Genomic DNA, 27,406 nt, shown 5'->3' on the forward strand with positions numbered 1-27,406 from the left:
TCTGCAAGGATCCTTTGTGGTTCATGGTGCAGGTGTAATAATAATAATTATTTATTGTTTATGCCCCGCCCATCTGGCTGGACCTCCCCAGCCACTCTGGGTGGCTTCCAACAGAATAAAAACGCAATAAAACATAAAACTTTAAAAACGTCCCTAAGCAGGGCTGCCTTCAGATGTCTTCTAAGTCAGATAGTTGTTTATTTCCTTGATGGGAGGGCGTTCCACAGGGCAGGCACCACCACCGAGAAGGCCCTCTGCCTGGTTCCCTGTAACGTCACTTCCCACAGGGGTATTAAAAACAATACAGCGTTAAATATTAAAAACTTCCCTGAACAGGGCTGCCTTGAGATGTTTTTTAAAGAGAAGATAGCTGCTTATTTCCTTCACATCTGGCGGGAGGGCATTCCACAGGGTGGGCGCCACCACCGAGAAGGCCCTCTGCCTGGTTCCCTGTAACGTCACTTCTCACAGGGAGGGAACCGCCAGAAGGCCCTCGGAGCTGGACCTCTGTGTCCGGGCAGAATGATGGGGGTGGAGACACTCCTTCAGGTATACAGGACCAAGGCCGTTTAGGGCTTTTAAGGTCAGCACCAACACTTTGAAATGTGCTCGGAAACGTACTGGGAGCCAATGTAGATCTTTCAGGACAGGTGTTATTTGGTCTCAGCGGCCGCTCCCAGTCACCACTTTAGCTGCCGCATTCTGAATTAGTTGCAGTTTCCAGGTCACCCTCAAAGGTAGCCCCACATAGAGCGCATTGCAGTAGTCCAAGCGGGAGATAACCAGAGCATGAACCACTCTGGCAAGACAGTCTGTGGGCAGAGAGGGTCTCATCCTGCGTACCAGATGGAGCTGGGAGACAGCTGCCCTGGACACAGAATGGACCTGTGCCTCCATGGACAGCAGTGAGTCCAAAACGACTCCCAGGCTGTGCACCTGGTCCTTCAGGGGCACAGTTGCCCCACTCAGGACCAGGGAGTCCTCCACACCTGCCCACCTCCAGTCCCCCCAAAACAGCACTTCTGTCTTGTTAGGATTCAACCTGGATCTGTTGCCGCCATCCATCCTCCAACCACCTTTCTCTTCAATCTCTCCTCTCTTCTAATGTGCATCTCTCTCCCCCTGCTACCTCCAGTGGGCATTGCCTTTTCCTTCAAGACAGGACCAGCCGCAACCAAGGAGTGCCCTGCCCTCTGCTCAGCTGCCAAGACCCTCACTTTAAAAACTGCACAATTCCCAGCTTTGATGCGTTCAGCCTGAGCTGGTTGTGGGACCCCCAAGAACGACACCTGTCTCGCTTGCAACGCCTCGGTGCGCAGAATGGGGGCGCAACGCACATCCGGCCAGCGGGGCGGGCGAAATCCCTTCCACCAGGGAGCAATTTAAAAGAAGAACCACAACAGGCTATGTGCCACATTGTAAATTTATTTGGCAAGTAGGGGGAAGCACGGGGGGGGGGCAGACCAGAGGCCCCCCCCCAACCTCTGCCTCCCCACGAGGCGCAGTGGAAAGGAAAGGGGTTTTTCAGGGGGGCAAGCAGAGCTGCATCACAGTGGTAATCTAGGGAACCCTAGAGGAAATGGCTGGGTTTGGGGCTGTCACGGCCAACCAAGCATCCGGTCTCCGCGGGTTCCGCAATCCATTCAAAGAGTCAGTTAAGGCCAAGAGCACGAGGATACGAGGGAGAGGGGAATTGAGAGAGACAGACAGACAGACAGACAGACAGACAGACAGAAAGCTCCACGTTCAGGGCAGAAGGGGCCAGGCACCCCCCCCCCCATCGGAAGGAAAGAGCTGGCCGCTGATTCCCTTTGCCGCAACTGGGCCAGTTTTTGCCCGCGCAGCTGAGCGGGCAGCCGCCAGGGACCCCGTCTGTGAAGACAAGTAAACATTACGAGGAGCTAAGAGGCACTCGGATTGTGGAGGAGGTGGAAACCCAGCCTTTGGGGGGTTTCCAGAAAGCTTTGGAAACGTTTGCTTCCGGAGCCGGAACGCGACGGGAGTTGGGCGTCTCCCGCCGTGCCAACTCTTATTTAGATCTCTTGCAGCGAGGGGCCGGGATCGCTGCGTTCGCGCTTCACGAGGGGCTCGCCGGCGCATCGGGAATCCGCCTCCGCCTCGCTGCCCAGGTCGCTGATGTCGTCTGCAGGGAGAGAGGACAGACAGAAGTCACAGGGCTGCGTCCAGCAGGAGTCGCGACTTGGAGCAGACCCACCGGAATGAATGGGCACGGCTGACTTCGGTCCGCTCATTCTAGCAGGTTCGCTCCGAGTTGAGCGTAGCTGAATACAAGCCGCAGGCTCCGGGTTGCGAGACCCTGCAGCTGCCATCCCCCCCCCCCCTTTTCTCCAACCAGCCACCAATGACCCAACGGCCCCCCCAAACGGTTTATCAACGTATTGTTTTCTGCAAGTGTCTATAATTCATGTACTGTGAATTGAGAAGCGACGCATTGGAGAACAGCTAATCTACTTTTTGTTGTGACCGGGAAGCATCCTGGCAATAGTTACTATGCCTTGCATTACTGTATTTTTTGCTCTATAAGACTCACTTTTTCCCTCCTAAAAAGTAAGGGGAAATGTGTGTGCGTCTTATGGAGCGAATGCAGGCTGCGCAGCTATCCCAGAAGCCAGAACAGCAAGAGGGATTGCTGCTTTCACTGCGATCCCTCTTGCTGTTCTGGCTTCTGAGATTCAGAATTTCCTCCTTCAAAAACTAGGTGTGTCTTGTGGTCTGGTGCGTCTTATAGAGCGAAAAATACGGTAATTGCTTTGATGGATTGGTTGTTTGTCCAGCAATTGCTGAGGGTTGGATTCTACAACCCCACGATTCCATATGCTATCGTGTTGGACATTATGGCAGTTGTCCGTCAAGAGCACCACAGTTCTTGTGAGCTGCTTTTAGCTCAGCCTTTGTTGCTGCAGAAGCGGGATAAAAAGGTAAAGGTACCCCTGACCATTAGGTCCAGTCGTGACCGACTATGGGGTTGTGGCGCTCGTCTCGCTTTACTGGCTGAGGGAGCCGGCGTACAGCTTCCGGGTCATGTGGTCAGCAGGACTAAGCCGCTTCTGGCGAACCAGAGCAGCTCACGGAAATGCCGTTTACCTTCCCGCTGGAGTGGTACCTATTGATCTACTTGCACTTTTGACATGCTTTTGAACTGCTAGGTTGGCAGGAGCAGGGACCGAGCAACGGGAGCTCACCCTGTCATGGGGATTCGAACCAACAACCTACCGACCGGCAAGCCCTAGGCTCTGTGGTTTAACCCACAGCGCCACCCGCAAGTATTTAATCAACTCAGCCCCAACCCCCTCCCTACATGGCCCATGACCGGAAGGAGCAAAGACAAGAGGAGATTTGAGGCAAGAAATACCTTTATCGAGCAAGGCTGGAGACATGGAGGCCAGGTCGCTGAACTGCAAAAGAAAAAGGACGGGGGGCATTTGGTTGTGAGCAAATCTGGAGAACACCTCCCTCCCCCCGCTTTGCTCATCAATTCCCCACTGCTCCCTTGTTAATACCCCCCCCCCCCCGAACTGTGGAGCGTCCAAAACTGCTCATGGGTCAAAGCTCTAGTTGTGTTGCAAAAACGCCCTAAGCGATTCGGGTCCGGTGTACTTTCAGGACTGCCTGAGGCCAAGCAGCTTGATCTCTGAGACCAGTGCCGGATTAAACCCTTTGGTGGTCAAAATCACGGGGGGCTCCCTCGCAAGTTATCTCCCGATACTTCTTTTTTTTTTACCAACCGACAATTCTAATAAGCCAATTTTATTACACAAAACGAACAGCATTTATTTTGATCCGTTGTCGGAGTGGGAGGACCCTAGGTAAAGGTAAAAAAGGTAAAGGACCCCTGGATGGTTAAGTCCAGCCAAAGGCGACTATGAGGTTGTGGCGCTCATCTCGCTTTCAGGCCGAGGGAGCTGGCATTTGTCCGCAGACGGCTTTCCGGGTCATGTGGCCAGCAGGACTAAACCGCTTCTGGCACAACGGGACACCATGACAGAAACCAGAGCACACAAAAATGCCGTTTACCTTCCTGCCACAGCAGTGCCTATTTATCTGCTTGTACTGGTGTGCTTTCGAACTGCTAGGTTGGCAGGAGCAGGGACCGAGCAACGGGAGCTCACCCCTTCGCAGGGATTCGAACCGCCGATCTTCCGATTGGCAAGCCCAAGAGGCTCAGTGGTTTAGACCACAGCGCCACCCGCTCCTAAGCTGAACCCATATAACTCATAGCAAACTCTTTTTTTTCTCAGATGGTTTAGAAGAGTTTGGATTTGATATCCCACTTTAGCACTACCCGAAGGAGTCTCAAAGCGGCTAACATTCTCCTTTCCCTTCCTCCCCCACAACAGACACTCTGTGAGGTGAGTGGGGCTGAGAGACTTCTGAGAAGTGTGACTGGCCCAAGGTCACCCAGCAGCTGCAGGTGGAGGAGCGGGGAAGCGAACCCGGTTCACCAGATTACGAGTCCACTACTCTTAACCACTACACCACACTGGCTCCCAGAAACTTCAGCTGGTGCAGAATTCAGTGGGCAGGTTGCTCACCGGGGCAAGGCAGTTCAAGCCTATTGCAATGACCCTCTGGGTTTGCGCAGCCCTGTGGGCACACCCAGGGCAGCTTCCTAGTCTTTGGCTCCTCTCGGAGGAGGCTCAACCCACCCTCACCTCTCCCATCACGGCGATGGGCGTCTCCCCCGTCGCTTGAGCCACGCGATGCTCCACCAGGTAGAACATGTACTCGTCGTACAGCAGGCGGATCAGGTGAAAGGAGCCGAAGCTGGCAGCGCTGCGCAGGGTGAGGTCTCGAATCACCATGGAGCTGTCGAGGGACAACACACAACACACACAAAACCCGCTATCAACGCGATGCAGAGTTAACTTGCTGCAGCACGCAGGGGGTCAGAAGGAAAGGGTGACACATGGCTTGAGAGCAGTACATGTGAAAAGGATCTAGGAGTCTTGGTTGACCACAAACTTGGCATGAGCCAACAGTGTGACGCGGCAGCTAAAAAAGCCAATGCAATTCTGGGCTGCATCAATAGAAGTATAGCATCTAGATCAAGGGAAGTAATAGTGCCACTGTCTTCTGCTCTGGTCAGACCTCACCTGGAGTACTGTGTCCAGTTCTGGGCACCACAGTTCAAGAAGGACACTGACAAACTGGAACGTGTCCAGAGGAGGGCAACCAAAATGGTCAAAGGCCTGGAAACGATGCCTTATGAGGAACGGCTAAGGGAGCTGGGCATGTTTAGCCTGGAGAAGAGGAGGTTAAGGGGTGATAGGATAGCCATGTTCAAATATATAAAAGGATGTCACATAGAGGAGGGAGAAAGGTTGTTTTCTGCTGCTCCAGAGAAGCGGACACGGAGCAATGGATCCAAACTACAAGAAAGAAGATTCCACCTCAACATTAGGAAGAACTTCCTGACAGTAAGAGCTGTTTGACAGTGGAATCTGCTGCCAAGGAGTGTGGTGGAGTCTCCTTCTTTGGAGGTCTTTAAGCAGAGGCTTGACAACCCTATGTCAGGAGTGCTCTGATGGTGTTTCCTGCTTGGCAGGGGGTTGGACTCGATGGCCCTTGTGGTCTCTTCCAACTCTATGATTCTATGATAGCAGCTGGGGTTTTGACCCCGGGTGGCAACAGGGCCTGACCTGTAGAAGGACCACTTCAGCAAGAACTGTCTGGCGGCCTTTGGGAAGCCGGCTCCTCCCTCGTGGTGCTTCAGGACTTGGGTCACCACGTTGTCCAGCCAGCTGGCCCACTGGTCCAAAGAGCTCTGCTGCTGGAGGGTCAGCTTGAAATCCTGCTCCAGTTTCTGCACCAGGCCCTCCTCGCACTGGCACACCCACGAGGCTTGCTCCTGGACAGGGGAAAGAGAGGGAGAGAGAGAGAGAGAGAGAGAGAGAGAGAAAGAAAGAAAGAAAGAAAGAAAGAAAGAAAGAAAGAAAGAAAGGTGTACATACAGTGGTGCCCACAAGACGAATGCCTCGCAAGACGGAAAACCCGCTAGACGAAAGGGTTTTCCGTTTTGGAGGTGCTTCGCAAAACGAATTTCTTGTGGGCTTGCTTTGCAAGACGAAAATGTCTTGCGAGTTCCTGCGGGGTTTTTTTCCTCCCCCCCCCCTTTTCCCCAAGCCGCTAAGCCACTTAACAGCTGATCCGCTAAGCCGCTTATCAGCTGATCCGCTAAGCCCGCTAATAGCGCTAAGCCGCTAATGGGCTTGCTTCGCAAGACAAAAAAAACCGCAAGACGAAGAGACTCGCGGAACGGATTCTTTTCGTCTTGCGAGGCACCACTGTATACAGTCATACCTCGGGTTGAAGTTGCTTCAGGTTGAGCGTTTTCGGGTTGCGCTCCGCAGCGACCCGGAAGTAATGGAACGCGTTGCTTCCGGGTTTCACAGCTCGCGCATGCGCAGACGGTCAAAAGGACGTCACGCGCATGCGCAGAAGCGGCGAATTGCAACGCACACAGACACGGGTTGCGTTTGCTTCAGGATGCAAACGGGTCTCCGGAACGGATCCCGTTCGTATCCAGAGGTACCACTGTAATAAAGGATAAACTTTTACATGTATCCTGTCCTCCCCGGCCGAGACCGTGCTCAGGGCGGTGAACATCGAATATAAACATTGATTTAAAATCAAACAATACTTAAATCACCTCTTAAAAACAAGTCAGGGTAAAAGTTAAAATCTGAATTAGATGGCTTTCTGCAGGATTTTGGTTGGGAACCGTAAATGCTCATCAGGCCCAACTGTGTACGCTGATCTTATATGGGCCTGTGAGAATGCTGGGAGGCCTCTTTCGTACTAGCTCTTATACAAAAAGGGGAGTCAGGCTGAGCCCTGACCAAAGGCCTGGCAGAACAACTCCATCTTACAGGCCCTGCGGAAAGATGTCAAACCCTGCAGGGCCCTGATCTCTTGTGGCAGAGCGTTCCACTGGGCCGGGGCCAACGCCAAAAAGGCCTTGGCCCTGGTCGAGGCCAGCCTAATCTCCCTGAGGCCGGGGATCTCCAGGATGTTATTATTGCAGACCGTAAGGTCCTCCGTGGGGCATACCAGGAGAGGCGGTCTTGCAGGTACGAGGGCCCTAGGCTGATTATGCTCAAGCACGGGTGCTCAGCTCTGCCAGCATGGGGGAGCCCCAGTGATGGAGCATAAAAACAAAAGGGGAAAAGGAGGAACAAAATAAAAAAAAATCCTTCTAGTAGCACCTTAAAGGTAAAGGTACCCCTGCCCGTACGGGCCAGTTGTGTCCGACTCTAGGGTTGTGCGCCCATCTCACTTAAGAGGCCGGGGGCCAGCGCTGTCCGGAGACACTTCTGGGTCACGTGGCCAGCGTGACGAACTGCTCTGGCGAGCCAGCACCAGCGCAGTACACAGAAACACCGTTTACCTTCCCGCTGTAAAGCGGTACCTATTTATCTACTTGCACCCGGGGGTGCTTTCGAACTGCTAGGTGGGCAGGAGCTGGGACCGAAAGATGGGAGCTCACCCCGCCACGGGGATTCGAACTGCCGACCATGCGATCGGAAGTCCTAGGCACTGAGGTTTTACCCACAGCGCCACCCAAGTCCCAAGTAGCACCTTAGAGACCAACTAAGTTTGCTCTGGGTATAAGCTTTCGTGTGCATGCACACTTCTTCAGATACACTGAAATAGAAGTCACCAGACCCTTCTATATAGTGAGAGGGTGGGGAGGGGTATTACTCAGAAGGGTGGTGGGAATGGGTGATTCTATGATTCTATGAGGCGTTCTCAAAGTAAAGGAAGGATTGAGCTCTGATTAATAAGAATACACACAGAGGCTTGAACCAGCAAGACTCTGGGAAGGGTGCGTATAATAATCTCTCTGTGTCTCTCTACCCCTCGGCCCAGGTCGTTTTATTCACAAAAGAACTTTTTACAGAATGTCCATAAGAACCAATCAGATTTCTTCTGAGCATTTCAACAAACCCCACGTGGGGACAAAGTTAAACCACAAACACTAGTTAGGCATGCATACTTTTGGGTAAATGAATGAAAACTACAAAGGACTGTATTCAGCAACCCCGGAGGTCATAAACAATCAGTACACATGATAAGAAGGATGGCCAGGAGGACAGTGATCGTTATCACCTTCATGTGAGATCTGTTTCCTGGCCCTAAGATTAACACCCTGAGATTAACATATCAGAAAAGCTACATCTACGAAACTGCCCATTGTCTTTGAGGACCCAGGATGCCTGCCCGTCTAAGTGTGTACGTGACTTGTCCAGAAAGATAAATGGAAGAGGTGTGGATTGATCAAGAATCATATCAAAATAGTTTAAACCCAGTCAACGCAATGCTTTCATTGCTGACACAGATGGCTTACTCTATGTTTGTTATAATTCCCCATAGCAATCCCACCTGATCACTATAGTTCTATGATGCTGCGATGCTCCGGCTCACCTGGACGTTAGCAAAATCCACCCGGTTGAGGTCGCTGAGCATCTGGTTGATCTGCGAGGTGTTCTGGAGGACGGCGCGAGCCGCCTGCGCCAGGTGGTTGAGGGAGGTGTACCTGCGGAGAGTCTGTGCAAAGGCGCTCACCACACCCACCTGGTGTGTCCGGGAGGTGGTGACAGGGATTGGGGACAAGAGAGAGAGAGAGAGAGAAACATAAAGTGAGGCCAAACTCGGAGAACGCGAAGCAGAGAGCGGATGAAATGCAAGAGACGTGGAGTCGTGCTTCATTTATTTATTAAATTTATACAAAGGTAAATATAAAAATGTGGGGGGGGGGAGGGGAGGACGCGGGTGGCGCTGTGGTCTAAACCACTAAGCCTCTTGGGCTTGCCGCTCGGAAGGTTGGCGGTTCGAATCCCCGCGACGGGGTGAGCTCCCGTTGCTCAGTCCCTGCTCCTGCCAACCTGGCAGTTTGAAAGCATGCAGTACAAGTAGATAAATAGGTACCACTCTGGCGGGAAGGTAAACTGTTTTCTCTTTTTGAAACTTTGAAAAAAAGTTTTCCTTAAGAAAGGAAATTTGTGCTGCCGGAAAATCCGCTTTCAAAAACCCCAGTCAATTGCTAGGGGTTTGGATAACTGAGGCTAGGCTGTGAGGACCTAGGGACCGGTTCCAAACACAGCTGCCCCAAAGCTGTTCAGACTGTAATAACAACAACAACAACAACAACAACAACAACAACAACATTATATTACCCCGCCCATCTGGCTGGGTTTCCCCAGCCACTCTGGGCTACTTCCACAGAGACCAAAAATACACTGAAATGTCACACATTAAAAACTTCCCTGAACAGGGCTGCTTTAAGATGTCTTCTGAATGTCAGGTAGCTGTTTATCGCTTTGACATCTGGTGGGAGGGCGTTCCACAGGGCGGGCGCCACTACCATGAAGGCCCTCTGCCTGATTCCCTATAGCTTTGCTTCTCGCAATGAGGGAACCGCCAAAAGGCCCTCGGAGCTGGACCTCAGCATCCGGGCAGAACGATGGGGGTGGAGACGCTCCTTCAGGTATACTGGGCCGAGGCTGTTTAGGGCTTGAAAGGTCAGCACCAACACTTTGAATTGTGCTCGGAAACGTACTGGGAGCCAATGTAGGTCTTTCAAGACCGGTGTTATATGGTCTCGGTGGCCACTCCCAGTCCCCAGTCTAGCTGCCGCATTCTGGATTAGTTGTAGTTTCCGGGTCACCTTCAAAGGTAGCCCCACGGAGAGTGCATTGCAGTAGTCCAAGCGAGAGATAACTAGAGCAGGAAAGAAAGGGTTGCAACTTGCTGTATCCGCTGCTTACCTTTGTCTGGACGATCTGCTGGGGGAAGTCGCTCATGGCGTTCATTAGCCAGCCTTCCAAACTTTTGGCGAAGTTGCGGATGGCCTGGGTCAACGTGCCTGCGGGGACAAAGCGAGGTCAATTTGGGGAAGATGCGGCTTCCGGTAGCTTCTGGCCACAACAGCTGTGGTCTCTCTCTGCTGCCGGAGGAAGTACCGTATTTTTTGCTCTGTAAGACTCACTTTTTCCCTCCTAAAAAGCAAGGGGAAATGTGTGTGTGTCTTACGGAGCGAGTGCAGGCTGCGCAGCTATCCCAGAAGCCAGAACAGCAAGAGGGATTGCTGCTTTCGCTGCGCAGCGATCCCTCTTGCTGTTCTGGTTTTTGAGATTCAGAATATTTTCTTTCTTGTTTTCCTCCTCCAAAAACTAGGTGCGTCTTGTGGTCTGGTGCGTCTTATAGAGCGAAAAATACGGTATTCCAGATGTTGGAAACTGCAGGAGGGAGGAGAGCTGCTGAGCTCAGGTTTTAGAATCATAGAACTGGAAGGGATCATTTCTGCAATGCAGGAATATGCAGCTGTCCCGTACGGGAATCGAACCTGCAACCTTGGCGTCATCAGCACGACACTCTAGCCAACTGAGCTATCCAGGATCTCTTATATGGAAGCTCTCTTATTATATACTGAGTCCAGTGGGGACCACCTATCTCAGTACTGTCCACTCTGACTGGTAGAAGCTCTCCAAGGTTTCAGGCAGGAGCTTACTACACCCCTGATCCCGCCCCAGACAGCCTGAGGATTGGGATGTTCTGCACGTGCCGAGGGCCTTCTGGCAGTTCCCTCGCTGCAAGAAGTGAGGTTACAGGGAACCAGGCAGAGGGCCTTCTCGGTGGTGGCGCCCGCCCTGTGGAACGCCCTCCCAGCAGATGCCAAGGCAATAAGCAACTATCTTACTTTTAAAACACATCTGAAGGCGGCCCTGTTTAGGGAAGTTTTTTTAATGTTTGATGCTGTATTGTGTTTTTAATATTCGGTTGGAAGCCGCCCAGAGTGGCTGGGGAAATCCAGCCAGATGGGCAGGGTTTAAATAAATTATTATTATTATTATTAGTTACAGGTAGGTAGCTGTGTTGGTTTGCCATAAGGTAAAGGTAAAGGTACCCCTGCCCATACGGGCCAGTCGTGTCCGACTCTAGGGTTGCGCGCTCATCTCGCTCAAGAGGCCGGGAGCCAGCGCTGTCCGGAGACACTTCTGGGTCACGTGGCCAGCGTGACAAATCTGCATCTGGCGAGCCAGCACCAGCACAGCACACGGAAACGCCATTTACCTTCCTGCTATAAAGCGGTACCTATTTATCTACTTGCACTTAAGGGTGCTTTTGAACTGCTAGGTGGGCAGGAGCTGGGACCGAACGACGGGAGCTCACCCCGCCGCGGGGATTCGAACCGCCGACCTTATGATCAGCAAGTCCTAGGCACTGAGGTTTTACCCACAGCGCCACCCACCATAGTCGAAAAACAAAATAAAAAAAATTCCTTCTAGTAGCACCGTAAAGGTAAAGGGACCCCTGACCATTAGGTCCAGTCATGGCCGACTCTGGGGTTGAGGCGCTCATCTCACTTTGTTGGCTGAGGGAGCCGGCGTGCAGCTTCCGGGTCATGTGGCCAGCAGGACTAAACCGCTTCTGGCGAACCAGAGCAGCGCACGGAAACGCCGCTTACCTTCCCGCCAGAGCGGTACCTATTTATCTACTTGCACTTTGACGTGCTTTCGAACTGCTAGGTGGGCAGGAGCAGGGACCAAGCAACGGGAGCTCACCCCGTCATTGCGGGGATTCGAACTGCCGACCTTCCGATCAGCAAGCCCTAGGCTCTGTGGTTTAACCCACAGCGCCACCTGCGTCCCTTAGTAGCACCTTAGAGACCAACTAAGTTTGTTATTGGTATGAGTTTTCATGTGCATGGTATCTGAAGAAGTGTGCATGCACATGAAAGCTAATAATAATAATAATAATAATAATAATGATGATGATGCAAGGCTGATGCTCTGCCTCCTTAAGGAACCGGAAATGTCCCTTGCATAGGGTGAAAATAATTTAGGCACTTTAAGCAGATGAAAAGAGCAAGAAGGAGCCTTGAGAGAAAGGGAGAGGGAGGGAGAGAGAGAGAGAGAGAGAGATGGATTTAGCGGCGTCCTCCCCACTCTGTACTCACTGGGAACAGGCCGGAGAACATCTGGGATGAGGATCTCCACAAGCGTCTGGTACAAGATGTGGTCGCAGCCTCGCATCCATTTCATGATGGGGACGTATTTGCACATGGCGATCAGCTTGTGCCTCGGGACGAGGGCATCGCAGGGCTCTTCGCTGCGGGGAGGGACAAGGACGAGGGTTAGCAGCCCCTCGGCTACCAAAATTTGAAACACAGGGGGCACTCGGGGTGGAGGAAAGCAGGTAAAGGACCCCTGGGTGGTTAAGTCCAGTCCATGGTGACTGTAGGGTTGCGGCACTCATCTCGCTTTCAGGTCGGGGGAGTAGACGTTTGTCCGCAGAAGGCTTTCTGGGTCATGTGGCCAGCAGGGATAGACCGCTTCTGGCGCAACGGGACACCGTGACGGAAGCCAGAGCACACAGAAACACCATTTACCTTCCCGCCGGAGCGGTACCTATTTATCTACTTGCGCTGGTGTGCTTTCGAACTGCTAGGCTGGCAGGAGCTGGGACAGAGCGACGGGAGCTCACTTCGTCGTGGGGATTCGAACTGCCGACCTTATGATCGGCAAACCCAAGAGGCTCAGTGGTTTAGACCACAGCACCACCCACGTCCCATGAAGGCAGGAAGGGGGACAACAGAGAAGAACAAGCTAGGGATGCCAGGTGGCTTTTTGAGCTAGTGCTGGAGCGAGGAAGGAAGGGGATTCACAGTGAGAAGCTGCACCCGCAATGATATCCTTGCAAAACATAGTTTGCACATTAGGATTGCAACTTTTTGACTCCCCCCCCCCCCAAAAAAATCCAATTTCCTGTATCATAAAGGGATGTACTCCTGCTTAGCAACACTGAAAAAGGGACTAATTCTTCTCCGTTGTGAAAAAAGGTCACCCCAAAATGAAAAGTTTGAATCACTGTACAGTGGTACCTTGGTTTGCAAACATAATCGGTTCCAGAGGTCCGTTTGTAAACCAAAACAGGTTGTAATCCAAGGCGCGCTTTCGCCAATGGGGCCTCCAAAAAAAATTTGTTCGTAATCCAAAGAAAATGGGTTGTAATCCAAAAAAGGTTGCAAACTGGGAGACGGACTTCCGGGTTTGATGTGTTTGTAATCCAAAACTGTTTGCAAACCAAGGTACCACTGTATATGTAACTCGATGAAAATGACTTCAAGAACCTGTCAGAAATATTGAAACCATACGCAACGTTGATTTATTCCAAGCCATAAAAAGGGATGTACTATGTGAAAACACTGGCAGCATTAAGATAAATTCAACAGTGCAACTAAGTTTTGATGGGTGCAATAATGGAATACTGAATGGTTTAGATTTTCTAAAATACGCAGGGATTTATGATATGGAAAACGAACCATGGAAAGAGAAGAGGGGAAGTCATTGATATCTTAAAGATGTTTAAGTGAGTATTTTAAATTGTAAAACTGAAAATTTAATTAACAAATTGCCGTATTTTTCGCTCTATAAGACGCACCAGACCATAAGACGCACCTAGTTTTTGGAGCAGGAACACAAGAAAAAAAATATTCTGAATCTCAGAAGCCAGAACAACAAGAGGGATCACTGCACAGCGAAAGCAGCAATCCCTCTTGCTGTTCTGGCTTCTGGGATAGCTGCGCAGCCTGCATTCACTCCATAAGACGCACACACATTTCCCCTTACTTTTTAGGATGGAAAAAGTGAGTCTTATAGAGCAAAAAATACGGTAAATATTATGTCATCTGTACAAAGCGTCGTACGTGTCTTAGAAAATCTGCAAGCTCTGTTTTTCCTGTACACAATTATGATTATCGTGCATAATTACATAATGCATTATGCAGTTACATATACAAAAATCGATTCATTGATTTCGGGGTGACCTTTCCCCCCCAAAAAAGATTTAGAAGCGACAGTTCATTCCTTTGGTTTTCAGGCCAAAGCTCGTCTAACTAAGCTGCAGGAACATGAGGTTGCAAAAAAATAAGTTATAACTGTATTGTACAAAGCGGCAATGTAACGATTCACGCATTCTGCAGGGCCTGTAAGACAGAGTTGTTCCGCCTGGCCTTTGGCTTGGAGCCAATTTGATTCCCTCCCTCCCCCTCTTTCTTTTTTCTTTTCCTTCTCCTCCTGCGATGAGGCTACATTTTAATATTTTAATGTTCCATTATTTCAATGTTGTATTTTACTTTTGTTTTTAAGTTGTAATCATTCATCTTGTTGTTATTATTGCTTGCAAGCCGCTCTGAGCCCGGCCTTGGCTGGGGAGGGCGGGGTATAAATAAAAAATTATTATTATTATTATTATTATTATTATTCCGCCAACACACTTTTAAAGCCAAGGGCGGGGAATTCTCATGGCCAGCTGAGGTCATAGCTGTCACGACACGTAATGCAAAATACAAGCATTTTGCAAAATTCAGCCGGGAAGCTTCAGTTTCATTATTTATTGAGGGGGTGGGGAGATGATAAACTGCTTATCAATCGAGTTCTTACAGACACAGTGTTGGGTTTTCCTTTGCTCAGGAGGCACACAAACCGTGTGGCCGTCGGTTTTTGACTGTGAGATGAAGTAGGGAATGTACTCTTCTTTAATGTGTAGAATTTTCAACGAAATTCTTTTGGTTGTTGTTGTGCGGAAGGAAGGTTGCGCAGCGTGGTGTTTTACCTGGAAGGGACGGCAGCAGAGGCCGATTCGCTCGAGTGGGACTCCGAGTTCCAGAAAGACTGCCATAGCTTCTCGATGTAAGGAAATTGTAGGCTCATCACGACATCCACGTTCGCCTGGGGGGAGAGAGGGAAAAGTAGCGCGGCAAAGCCCAGAAATGGAAGCAAGAAGAGATTACGACGAAAGAAGAATGGCAAACAAAAATTAATGCACTACGCTGAATTAGATAAAACGACAGGAAGGATTCGAAACCTGCGGGACCAGAGATTTACAGAAGACTGGAAGAAATATACAGTGGTACCTCGGGTTAAATACTTTATTCGTTCCGGAGGTCCGTTCTTAACCTGAAACTGTTCTTAACCTGAAGCACCACTTTAGCTAATGGGGCCTCCTGCTGCTGCCGCGCCGCCGGAGCACGATTTCTGTTCTCATCGTGAAGCAAAGTTCTTAACCTGAAGCACTATTTCTGGGTTAGCGGAGTCTGTAACCTGAAGCGTATGTAACCTGAAGCATATGTACCCTGAGGTACCACTGTATTTCTCTTTTGGAAAAAGAGCATATGGTCTACTGATGCATTAGGAAAACTACCCGAGAGATCACATCGTTATAAAGAGATTGTTTTTTATAACATACACAATCTTTGTTGTTCTTTCAGCTTGTAAAGTGTATAGCAATACAGTGGTACCTCGGGTTAAGAACTTAATTCATTCTGGAGGTCCGTTCTTAACCTGAAACTGTTGTTAATCTGAGGCACCACTTTAGCTAATGGGGCCTCCCGCTGCTGCCGCTGCGCGATGTCTGTTCTCATCCTGAAGTAAAGTTCTTAGCCCAAGGTACTATTTCTGGGTTAGCGGAGTCTGTAACCTGAAGCGTCTGTAACCTGAAGCGTATGTAACCCGACGTACCACTGTATATATATACAGTGGTACCTCTAGTTGTGGAAGACAGGAGTGCCTGTAATCTGAAGCGTCTGTAACCCGAGGTACCTTCAAGTCGTACCTTGGATCTCAAACGCCTTGGTACTCGGGAGTGAATGTTCCGGTTTGTGAACGGTTTTTGGCAGCTGAATGTCCGACGCAGCTTCCACAGCTCCCGATTGAGTGCAGGAGATTCCTGCAGCCAATCGGAAGCCACACCTCGGTTTCAGAACATTTCCGGAAGTCGAACCGATTTCCGGAACGGATTCCGTTCAAGAACCAAGGTACGACTGTATAGAAAGGCGGTATACAAATTAAAAGTGAAATGAAACCTGAATAATACAAATTACCGTATCTTTCCGTGTATAAGGCTAGGTTTTTTTTTAACCAAAAAATGAGGTTTAAAATTGGGGCTCGCCTTATAGTGCTGAGGGGTGTTTTCTTAATTTGGAGTCCCCCAAAGCAGGGGACGTCTTATACACGGGAGCGTCTTATACACAGAAAAATACGGTATGTAGATGAAATACGGCACCCTTTTATAAAGCACTTTACTAAGGACCCTGAAGAATGGCAACCGCCTTTGGCAAACTTAACCAGATTGATCCGCCTTGGGGTGGGCGGCGAGCTACGATTTTCGTTTTTGCATCCTTCACTCTCTCTCTTTGTAAGTGTCATTCACTGGAGATCGATAAACCGGCTTTAAAATCACCTCGCAATGCCGCCTGTAGAGGACCTGAAGAGTCTTGACGTCGCTCGCGTCGATTCCTTCCTGAAGGAGCACGTTTTCCAGATCGAGGGCTGGGAAAGCAGGGAGGATGTGGGTGACGTCTGCAGGGCAGGGAGAAAACGTTAGGGGGAAGGAAGAAAATTGTGGCATCTGGTGGATTTTTTTTGGAGGGGGGACTATTATTATTATTATTATTATTATTATTATTATTACAGTGGTGCCCCGCAAGACGAATGCCTCGCAAGACGGAAAACCCGCAAGACGAAAAGGTTTTCCGTTTTTCGATGCGCTTCGCAGGATGAATTTCCCTATGGGCTTGCTTCGCAAGATGAAAATGTCTTGCGAGTCTTGAGATTTTTTTCCACTCCCCACCCCCTTTTTCTAAGCCGCTAAGCCGCTAATAGCCTTTTAGCAGCTAATCCACTAATCCCTTAAGCCTTTAATAGCCGCTAATAGCCGCTAAACCGCTAATAGCGCTAATCTGCTAAGCCGCTAATAGGGTTGCTTCGCAAGACGAAAAAACCGCTAGATGGAGAGACTCGCGGAACGAATTAATTTCGTCTTGCGAGGCACCACTGTATTACTAGAATTTATATGCCACTCTATACCCAGAGATACCATTGGTATCAGGGTGGTTCACAGAACAAAATCAAAATATAAAGCCACAAAATATATAATCAAAATAAAGACAACAACCCAATAACAGCCCCCCCCCAAACCCCACATTTTAAAAGGGCATAGGATGTCAATCAAATTAACTAAAGGCCTGGTTAAAAAGGAACCTTTTTGCCTGGCGCCTAAAGGTGTATAATGAAGGCGCCAGGTGAACTTCCCTGGGGAGAGCATTCCACGGACAGGGAGCCACTGCAGAGAAGGCCCAGTTCTCGTGTTGCCACCCTCCAGACATATTAACGTTTGTTTTTTTACCCTAAAGTTTGAAAGCAATTGAGATGAGAGGTGCCTCTATCTATAAGGTAGGCACCCTATATATAGAAAGGAGCAAACCAGTGATACCGTATTTTTCGCTCTATGAGACGCACCAGACCACAAGACGCACCTAGTTTTTGGAGGAGGAGAACAAGAAAAAAAATATTCTGAATCTCAGAAGCCAGAACAGCAAGAGGGATCGCTGCGCAGTGAAAGCAGCAATCCCTCTTGCTGTTCTGGCTTCTGGGATAGCTGCGCAGCCTGCATTCGCTCCCTAAGACGCACACACATTTCCCCTTTTAGGAGGGGAAAAGTGAGCCTTATAGAGCAAAAAATACGGTATTTTAGGGAGCAGGATAGCAGGCGGGGCCCATTACTTACATCATAGGAACCTAGACAACACAGAACGCTGTTGCTGTATGTAGGTTTTATTTTATTCGTTTTTTATCTTCTATTTTGGAAATGTACATCCTTTAAATTTTCTGGGGGCCCCCAAGAGAGTGGGGCCCTAAGCTATAGCTTGTTTAGCTTATACGTAAATCCGACACTGTATATACGCACATTAGGCATGTGGGTGGCACTGTGGGTTAAACCACAGAGCCTAGGGCTTGCCGATCAGATGGTCGGCGGTTCGAATCCCCGCAATGACGGGGTGAGCTCCCGTTGCTCGGTCCCTGCTCCTGCCAACCTAGCAGTTCGAAAGCACATCAAAGTGCAAGTAGATCAATAGGTACCGCTGCGGCGGGAAGGTAAACGGCGTTTCTGTGCGCTGCTCTTGTTCGCCAGAAGCGGCTTAGTCCTGCTGGCCACATGACCCGGAAGCTGTACACCGGCTCCTTCGGCCAATAAAGCGAGATGAGCGCCGCAACCCCAGAGTGGGCCACGACTGGACCTAACGGTCAGGGGTCCCTTTACCTTTACATACGCACATTATTTATACAGACACACACCCACCATTATTGATTCCCTAATCATAGAATTATGGAGTTGGAAGGGACCTGCAAGGATCATCGAGTCTGACCCCCCCACACACAATGCACGAATTCGCAGCCGCCCCATACAGGGATCGAACCTGCAAACTTGGCATTAGATAGCTCCTCACCAATGAACTGCTGGTGGTGCTGGCTTTGCGCAGCAACGGATTGCTCGGGCGTGGAGTGAAGGCTGCTGTTCGAACCGGTCTCCGCCAGGCCGTCCAACTTCTGCGAAGGTCTGTACCTGCGGTCGGGAGGGACGAAAGCGTCAAACTGAGACTTCCACTTCTTCAACACCGCTCCAAATCTCCTCATCGCTTTGGATTATTTCTCTCCTTTTTTAAAGGATCCGGTTTCTTTCCGCAGGGCTTGTAAGACAGAGTTGTTCTGCCTGGCCTTTGGCTTGGAGCCAATTTGATTCCCTCCCCCTCTTTCTTTTTTCCTTTCTCCTCCTGTGATGAGGCTGCATTTTAATGTTTCAATATTTTGATGTTGTATTTTAATCTTGTTTTTAAGTTGTATTCATTCAACTTGTTTTTATTATTGCTTGCTAGCCGCCCTGAGCCCGGCCTTGGCTGGTAAGGGTGGGGTATAAATTAATATTATTATTATTATTATTAAAGTCACGGCAAACATCTGTTGCAGCATTTTGAGGTGGCATTTCTCCTAATGACACACCTTCTTTTTCTGCAAGCATTGCTAGCGCAGCGCATTCCTGCATGCAGTTTTCGCTAACGCACACGTTTTTAGACACCTCAAGCACGTTGTTTGGTTGGGAAAACGGCAACATTCAAAGTACATGCATGACATGTACTTAAGCGGCTTAGGGGCTTGGGAAAAAGGGGGGGAGGGAAAAAAACCCCAGGAATCGCAAGGCATTTTCGTCTTGCGAAACAAGCCCATAGCAAATTCGTCCTGCGAAGCACCTCCAAAACGGAAAACCCTTTCGTCTAGCGGGTTTTCCGTTTTGCGAGGCATTCGTCTTGCGGGGCACCACTGTATGTATTTCGAACGACGGCTGCATCTTGGTTTGAGCGCTGCTTCTGAGCAAAATCAAGGTTCTGGTTCAAACACAGGCGGCCTTCTTGGCCAGTGGCTACAACCAGGAACACACAAAAACCCCCAGAGTTTTGCTATGATTCTTCTCAGGAATTGAGAAGACAAGAAATTTTAAAAAGAATGGGAAATGTTTGCAATGTATATACAAAACCATTGTAAATAGGCCAAAATGTTAGCAGGATGTTAAACACACTTGTAATGTTAACAGAATGTATAGCTAATCTAGGAAGATGGAAAACTGGAGAAGTATCGATATGCGACAATGGGAAAGATCTGCCTAAAAAGCTGAAAAACATCTTCATGTATGTGACAACGGCCGCGAGAGTTTTAATAGCACCAGGATGGAAGACTGAAGAAACCCCAACTAAAGAATCATGGCAAGAAAAATTGATGGACTATGCAGAACTGGCAAAATTGACAATATAAGCTACGGGACAAGGATAACTGTGACTTTAAAGATGAATGGGAACCCTTTACAAAGTATTTGAAGACGCAACAAAGCGAACTGGACTCCTTGGCTGGCTTTGAATAAACATTCACAAACTTTTTTTACTGATAATAATCAGCTAAACAGTTTGAGGATCTATACAACTTTGTAACATGCAGAAAACAGCATTCTTAGAGAAACCAAAGACTGGAACTGAGGGAAGTCGGGGGGTGAGGGTGGGTGGGTTTTGTGGGGGGAGGGAGGGAAAATGGGGGGGGGGGAAATAAGGATGATATGTTTCTGGATAATATGTTTTGTTTTAATTTTGAATAAAAAATGGTTAAAAAAAATATATTAGCAGGATTTTAAACACACCTGTAATGTTAACAGAATGTATAGATAATCTAGGAAGATGGAAAATTGGAGAAGTATCGATATGCAGTTGAAAGGGATGGGGAGAAGTCAGGAGATTCAGAGTAATCCCAGTAATTAGATTTGGAAATGGTTTTGTTGTATGTTTACATTTTTGGAAAATCAAATACCTTTGTTTCTGGTGGATGGGCTGCTGCCTCATCGCCATATACTGAGCATCTTCCTGCAAGCGGTTGAGCGGGGAGTCCGGCTTGAGGCGGATACCGTAGTAATGGTATTTGGAATTTCCCCTGAGGGGAGAAGATTGGTTAAGTCAAAACAACAACAACCTACCGTATTTTTTGCTCCATAGGGAGCACCGGACCATAGGGCGCACCTGGTTTTTTTTGGGGGGGGGAATAAAGGGGAAAAAATTGAGTGGCTGGGGAAATATTATTTTTTATTATTATTATTATTATTATTATTATTATTATTATTATTATTATTAATTGTCCTTCCTTAACCCTCCCCACCCCAGCAGGATTCTAGTTCTCAGTCTCCAAAAACAAAGGGCTGGCTTTAAATAAGAACGCTGGAAGTAGCCTTACGCCAAGTCAGATTAGCCTTACGCCAAGTCAGATTAGGGTCCATTTAGCTGGGCACTGCAAATACTGCCTTTCTGCAGCTCTCATGGGGTCTTTCGCGGCCCTGCCTAGAGACAATGGGGGCTGCACAGGCTTGGAGAGTATGCCCTCCACTGCTGAGTCCCTAGAAATAAAGCTAAGTTTCCAGTCCTCAGGGGTTTTGAAGGGAGATCGAGCCCCATGTTGGCAGAGGCCTCTTAAGCCCCCTCTGCCGCAACCCCGCAAACCTTGTGCCAAGCCGGCGGGTCCTCAGTCCCATGAAGACGGAGCGGATCAGCTTCCCAAAGGACGCGGCGTTCACGGGGTCCAGCTTGTGCTCTTGGCAGTGGCGCAGGTAATGGTTATAGAGAGAGCTGCGGGGCAGGCTGACACCTTCGGCCGTCTCATAGTTGTCCAGCAGCCACTGAAGCTGCAGATTTTATTTTTCAAAGGGAGAGAAGGGGGAAGAGAGAATTTAAGAGGGTTTGGTATTCTGGGTCCCGCTCGTTCGCACGCGCACAGCTCCCACAGAGGACGCAATTGGAACCAAACATAAAAGAGAGCACTAGGGTAGCTCAGTTGGTTAGAGCGTGGTGCTGATGACCCCAAGATTGTGGGTTCGATCCCTGTATGGGGCAGATAATATTCCTACATTGCAGGGGGTTGGGATAGATGATCGACAGGGGCCCTTCCAACTCTACAAATCTATGATTCGATTCTATGACCTACATTGGCTCCCAGTACGTTTCCGAGCACAATTCAAAGTGTTGGTGCTGACCTTTAAAGCCCTAAACGGCCTCGGTCCAGTATATCTGAAGGAGCGTCTCCACCCCCATTGTTCTGCCCGGACACTGAGGTCCAGCTCCGAGGGCATTCTGGCGGTTCCCTCACTGCGAGAGGCCAAGTTACAGGGAACCAGGCAGAGGGCCTTCTTGGTAGTGGCACCCGCCCTGTGGAACGCCCTCCCACCAGATGTCAAAGAGATAAACAACTACCTGACATTCAGAAGACATCTGAAGGCAGCCCTGTTCAGGGAAGTTTTTAATATGTGACATTTTAGTGTATTTTTCATCTTTGTTGGAAGCCGCCCAGAGTGGCTGGGGAAACCCAGCCAGATGGGCGGGGTACAAATAATAAATTATTATTATATTATTATTATGAACGTCTCCCCCTTACCACCAAGCAAACGCACAAAAGGCAGCTGTTATCTTCTGCAAACCGCTTTGAGGGGTGTATAAATTTCATGCTGTATAAATTTCACGTTGGAGAACTACCTTGACCAAAGGCGTCATGGGCCTTGAAGACACTCGAACTCAGGACGCAAGGGAGAAACGTGCTAGGAGGAAGGCACGCTTGGCAAACCCTCACCGTGATCAACTCCTGCCCGGAAACCTATGTCCCCACTGTGGAAGGACGTGTGGATCCAGAATTGGCCTCCACAGTCACTTACGGACTCACTGTTAAAACCGTGTTTATGGAAGGCAATCTTACTCGGCTAACGAGGGATCGCCGAAGAAATTTCATGCAATAAAATAAATTCTGCTACGGTCTGATCGCAGGTCCCCAAAATGGTTGGGTAGGCCAATTTTTTTCTGTTGTTGCAAGGGACGAAACCTGAATTTCCGCAATAAACATAGGAGGTGGGTTTGCGGGCGTCACGCCCCTTCCCCACATTCGTGGGGGCTGGCTCCAGCCCCCGTGATACCTAAGGGAATCCCTGCCCGTGTCATACCCCGGGCCAGCCAATCGGCTGGCTCCGGGGGTGGGGCCTCAGCTATTTAAACCTGCCGCAGCCGAGGCTCCTCCTCTTTTCCTCTGCTGCTGCAGCAGTTAGGCATTGGTGGGGGTACTGTCCTATTGTTATGCAAATGAATGGGGGGGGAGGTAGCGCCATCACCTTCCCCCAGGCAAGGGTAGTCCGGTAAAGGATTCCGGGGGGCGTGGCCTTGTCCTAAGCCTAGGGAGGTATGGACCCACGGCACGCCACCACGCGGTGACGCCCGGGGTGAGGCCTAGTTGACGTGCCTCAGCAGGACTCCTCCCCCGGTGATTAACCCTTCCGGCTTCTAGCCGGTTATTAGTTAGGACCAATGCCTAAGCCAATACCGCTCAATTCCTGTAATCAGTTGTGGCCTAATTTGAGCCATTAACCTGAATTCTTGTGTCCTGTGTCTTTATTTCATTGGGGGGAGGCAGGAAGTCGCCACGCAAAACGGCAGCTTAGCGGTGGAGCAAGTACGATCTTGAATGCAGAAGCTTCGATCCCTACTGGGGCATCCAACTGGGCCCACGAAACCATTCAGGGCCAGACTAAAACCTCACACGCCCCCCGCACCCCCCAATTCATGCACCGATGAAGCAGGTGCTGCCAGGTGCTGATTTGCCAGTGTTTCATGCAGGAAACATGCTGGCGAGGGGCTGGCCTCTCTACCCACTGTTCAACTTTGCCAATTGGGGGGGGGGCACCTGCAGGGACGGAAGAAGGGAGATGAAGATCTTGCCTGCCAGGCCTAAAACAGTTCCCCAACCCCGAGCCTAACATGCTATAGGGCGGCTTCATAGAATAGAATCATAGATTCATAGAGTTGGAAGAGACCACAAGGGCCATCGAGTCCAACCCCCTGCCAAGCAGGAAACACCATCAGAGCACTCCTGACATATGGTTGTCAAGCCTCTGCTTAAAGACCTCCAAAGAAGGAGACTCCACCACACTCCTTGGCAGCAAATTCCACTGTCAAACAGCTCTTACTGTCAGGAAGTTCTTCCTAATGTTTAGGTGGAGTCTTCTTTCTTGTAGTTTGGATCCATTGCTCCGTGCCCGCTTCTCTGGAGCAGCAGAAAACAACCTTTCTCCCTCCTCCATGTGACATCCTTTTATATATTTGAACATGGCTATCATATCACCCCTTAACCTCCTCTTCTCCAGGCTAAACATGCCCAGCTCCCTTGGCCGTCCCTCATAAGGCAAGCCGTTCCTCATTCAGACTGAGCTAAGTTCAGAGTCTGCTCGATAACACACACGCTGCAATACACCGCAGCTCTTTCTTGCCCCACAACTGTTGCGTTGCCCCCTGCTCTTCCTCCCCTGAACCCAACAACTGAGAGAAGCTACCAAGAGCTCTGTGAAGGGCGAAGGAGCATGCAGTTAACTTGGCAGGTAGCAAGAACGGGCACCACTTCAGGACAGGACAGAAAGAGGAGCCAAGCAGAGGAGGTTCTGCTGCGACGGAAGACAGGGAAGGCTGCGAATAAGGGAGGCATTTCTGGAAGGAGCAGTGGACCAGAAGCAAAGCTTTGAAGGTGACTCGGAAGCTACAACTAATCCAGAATGCGGCAGGTAGACTGGGGACTGGGAGTGGCTGCTGAGACCATCTAACACTGGTCCTGAAAGACCTACATTGGCTCCCAGTACGTTTCAGAGCACAATTCAAAGTGTTGGTGCTGGCCTTTCAAATCCATAAACAGCCTTGGCCCAGTATCCCTGAAGGAGCGTCTCCACCCCCATCGTTCAGCTCCGAGGGCCTTCTGGTGGTTCCCTCCCTGCGGGAAGTGAGGTTGCAGGGAACCAGGCAGAGGGCCTTCTCGGTGGTGGTGCCTGCCCTGTGGAACGCCCTCCCGTCAGATGTCAAAGGAGATAAACAACTGCGCAGCTTTCCGGAGACATCTGAAGGCAGCCAGGAAGTTTTAAATGTTTTATATTTGCTGTTTTTCTATTATGTTGGAAGCCGCCCAGAGTGGCTGGGGAATAAATAAGAATATTATTATTATTTGCTGTGTTTTTATTATGTTGGAAGCTGCCCAAAGGTGCTGGGACAACCCTGTCGGGTGGGTGGGGTACAAGTAATATTTTTAAAAGGTAAAGGTAAAAGACGGCGGTAAAGGTAAAAAAGGCGGCACTCATCTCGCTTACAGGCCAAGGGAGCCGGCATTTGTCCACTGACAGCTTTCCGGGTCATGTGGCCAGCAGGATTAAACCGCTTCTCCAGAGTGCATGGAGACGCCGTTTACCTTCCCGCCGCAGTGGTACCTATTTATCTACTTGCCCCGGTGTGCTTTCGAGCTGCTAGGTTGGCAGGAGCTTGGACAGAGCAATGGGAGCTCACCCCGTCGCGGGGATTCGAACCGCCGACCTTCTGATCGGCAAGCCCAAGAGGCGCAGTGGTTTAGACCCCAGCGCCACCAGCGCCCCTGGTACAAGTGATTGATCGGTACCCAGCAGCACATACAAAGCAGTTAATATGCCACACAAGCTTAATGTTTGTGGCGTCAATGGGCAGCTTAGCCATTGCTGTGTCTTAGGCGGCCTGCCATCACACATGCAGAAGATCCAAGATTTCAACCTTTAGGATCCCCAGTAGGGTTAAGAGGGAGACCCCTACATGGAACCCCGGAGAGCCCCTGCCAGCCAGTGCGGGAAACACTGAACTAAATGATTCCACAGCCTGGCTTGTCCATGGTAGCATCCCACCATTTCCTTTCAAATCAGTCCTTCGTTCGGAAGCACAGGGGCTAAAACAGGCGGCTTGGTTTATAGGGGGAAAACTGCAGCTCAGTGGCCAAGTTCACACATGGAAGGTCCTTGGCATCTCTACAATTCTGCGATTGTATGACCCGCTCTGCCCAAAACTGAGGTCCAGCGCCGAGGGCCTTCTGGCGGTTCCCTCGCTGCGAGAAGCAAAGCTGCAGGGAACCAGGCAGAGGGCCTTCTCGGTGGTGGCACCCGCCTCGTGGAACACCCTCCCACCAGATGTCAAAGAGAAAAATAAGTACCAAACTTTTAGAAGACATCTGGAGGCAGCCCTGTTTAGGGAAGGTTTTAGTGTTTAATAGGTTATTGTATTTTAGTGTTTTGTTGGAAGCCGCCCAGAGTGGCTGGGGGGACCCAGCCAGATGGGCAGGGTATAAATAATAAATTATTATTATTATTATTATTAACCCTGCAGAGTGGCTGCCACAGTGCAGACAATACTGAGGTAGATGGATCTGATTAGGTACAATTTTCCTATATTGAATTTTGGGAGGGGGGAAGCTTCCCAGCAGATGGCATGGTCCTTTCTGACCTATCTGTCTCTGCTGCCTTCCAAAAAACCCTCACCTTGCCTCGTGATGTGTGCACCTCACAGGCTCAAAACCGGGGAGCACATTTACCGCATTTTTTGCTCTATAAGACGCACTTTTTCCCTCCTAAAAAGGGGAACTGTGTGTGCGTCTTACGGAGCGAATGCAGGCTGCGCAGCTATCCCAGAAGCCAGAACAGCAAGAGGGATTGCTGCTTTCACTGCGCAGCGATCCCTCTTGCTGTTCTGGCTTCTGAGATTCAGGATATTTTTTTTCTTCTTTTCCTCCTCCAAAAACTAGGTGCGCCTTGTGGTCTGGTGCGTCTTATAGAGCGAAAAATACAGTAGTTGGCGGATCTGTGGATGCCAGGGGGTCCGTTGCACCATTCGCGCAACAAAGACTACCCTAGAAACATCAACGTTTTCAAAAGCAGGGGGCACACGGCTTGGCTTCTGGAAAAGAGCGGGGTCCGCGGTACTTCGCTAATTGGGAACCACGGATTTAATGAATCGTTTACAGGGCTGAGGTTTGCTCCTGGCAACCGGCGGCGGGGGAGATACGCGCTTGCTTTTCAAGTGCCGCAAGATGCTCGGCTCGTGCTTCGCTGGGATTCTGAAAAGCGCGCAGAAGATGGAAAACAGGGCGCTTGGGGCGGGGGGCGGGTTGTCTACGGGGGAGCCAGGCAGACGGGAGGCAAACTTACATGGCTGTTCAGCAAGCTGCTTTTGTGCGACGTTATGCCTTCATTTTTTTGGAGGTTTTCAATCGCCATTTCAAGCTGGAAGAAGGGGCGGCAGCGAGGCCAAAGAGAGAGAAAAAAGAAGGGAAATCAGACACGCGGCAAACAGCCGGGGGGGGGGGGGAGACCCGCCTGAGCCACTGTGAAGCCCTTCCCTTAAACAGGTGAAGTGGGGCGTAGGATCAGGCGTAAGAAAGCACAAATGTTACACTGGGGGGGGGGGTGGAAGGCATGCAGAAGAAGCTACACGGTGCGGGTGGTATTATTTTGGGGGGAGGGGGTGCGAAAGAGAAAGAAGCAGCCCCTTGCGCTGCAAATATAGGTTTATCAGGCGTTTATCATTGATTTAAAGGTAAAGGTACCCCTGCCCGTACAGGCCAGTCTTGACAGACTCTAGGGTTGTGCGCCCATCTCACTCAAGAGGCCGGGGGCCAGCGCTGTCCGGAGACACTTCCAGGTCACGTGGCCAGCGTGACAAGCTGCATCTGGCGAGCCAGAGCCGCACACGGAAACGCCGTTTACCTTCCCGCTAGTAAGCGGTCCCTATTTATCTACTTGCACCCGGGAGTGCTTTCGAACTGCTAGGTTGGCAGGTGCTGGGACCGAAAGACGGGAGCGCACCCCGCCGCGGGGATTCGAACCGCCGACCTCTTGATCGGCAAGCCCTAGGCGCTGAGGCTTTAACCCACAGCGCCACCCGTGTTGTCCCATCATTGATTTAGAAGACACATATCTAAGCAGGAAGGCGGTGGCGACTTGGGGGTTGAAAGCAGAAAGGGTTCCCTCGGACCCAGTGGAATTAATGGGCCCAAATTGGCCATGCTCATCCATTTCAATGGGTTCATCTAAAACCAGCATTGGATATCAGTCTTTCGGTCTCTGCCCTTTTTCACGCGAAAAAGGAATCTGCCATCACCCCCCCCCCCTTTAAGTCTTCTCTTCTTCAGTATTGCTCAGCTCCTTCAAC

General features: G+C 50.1%; 1 protein-coding gene across 3 annotated transcripts in view; it reads right to left on the reverse strand.

Moving 5' to 3' along the window:
• Nucleotides 1-1,407: 1,407 nt before the first annotated feature.
• Nucleotides 1,408-27,406, reverse strand: part of RFX2 (regulatory factor X2) — a 52,142-nt gene continuing 26,143 nt past the window's right edge. For 2 of the 3 annotated variants that reach the window (XM_083421512.1, XM_083421514.1), the window contains exons 6-18: nt 26,404-26,478; nt 20,891-21,072; nt 20,211-20,330; nt 18,311-18,426; nt 16,264-16,382; nt 14,638-14,753; nt 11,981-12,132; nt 9,789-9,886; nt 8,446-8,595; nt 5,661-5,869; nt 4,674-4,827; nt 3,374-3,416; nt 1,408-2,143 (exon numbers count right to left, since the gene is read on the reverse strand). In XM_083421512.1, the coding sequence (XP_083277638.1) occupies nt 2,034-2,143; nt 3,374-3,416; nt 4,674-4,827; nt 5,661-5,869; nt 8,446-8,595; nt 9,789-9,886; nt 11,981-12,132; nt 14,638-14,753; nt 16,264-16,382; nt 18,311-18,426; nt 20,211-20,330; nt 20,891-21,072; nt 26,404-26,478 (1,644 nt within the window). In that variant the 3' untranslated portion in view covers nt 1,408-2,033. The remainder of the gene's footprint in view (nt 2,144-3,373; nt 3,417-4,673; nt 4,828-5,660; nt 5,870-8,445; nt 8,596-9,788; nt 9,887-11,980; nt 12,133-14,637; nt 14,754-16,263; nt 16,383-18,310; nt 18,427-20,210; nt 20,331-20,890; nt 21,073-26,403; nt 26,479-27,406) is intronic. The other variant, XM_083421513.1, reaches the window with a different exon arrangement.

This window comes from Podarcis tiliguerta (assembly GCF_965153285.1).
Source record: "Podarcis tiliguerta genome assembly, chromosome: 18".
NCBI lineage: Eukaryota > Metazoa > Chordata > Lepidosauria > Squamata > Lacertidae > Podarcis > Podarcis tiliguerta.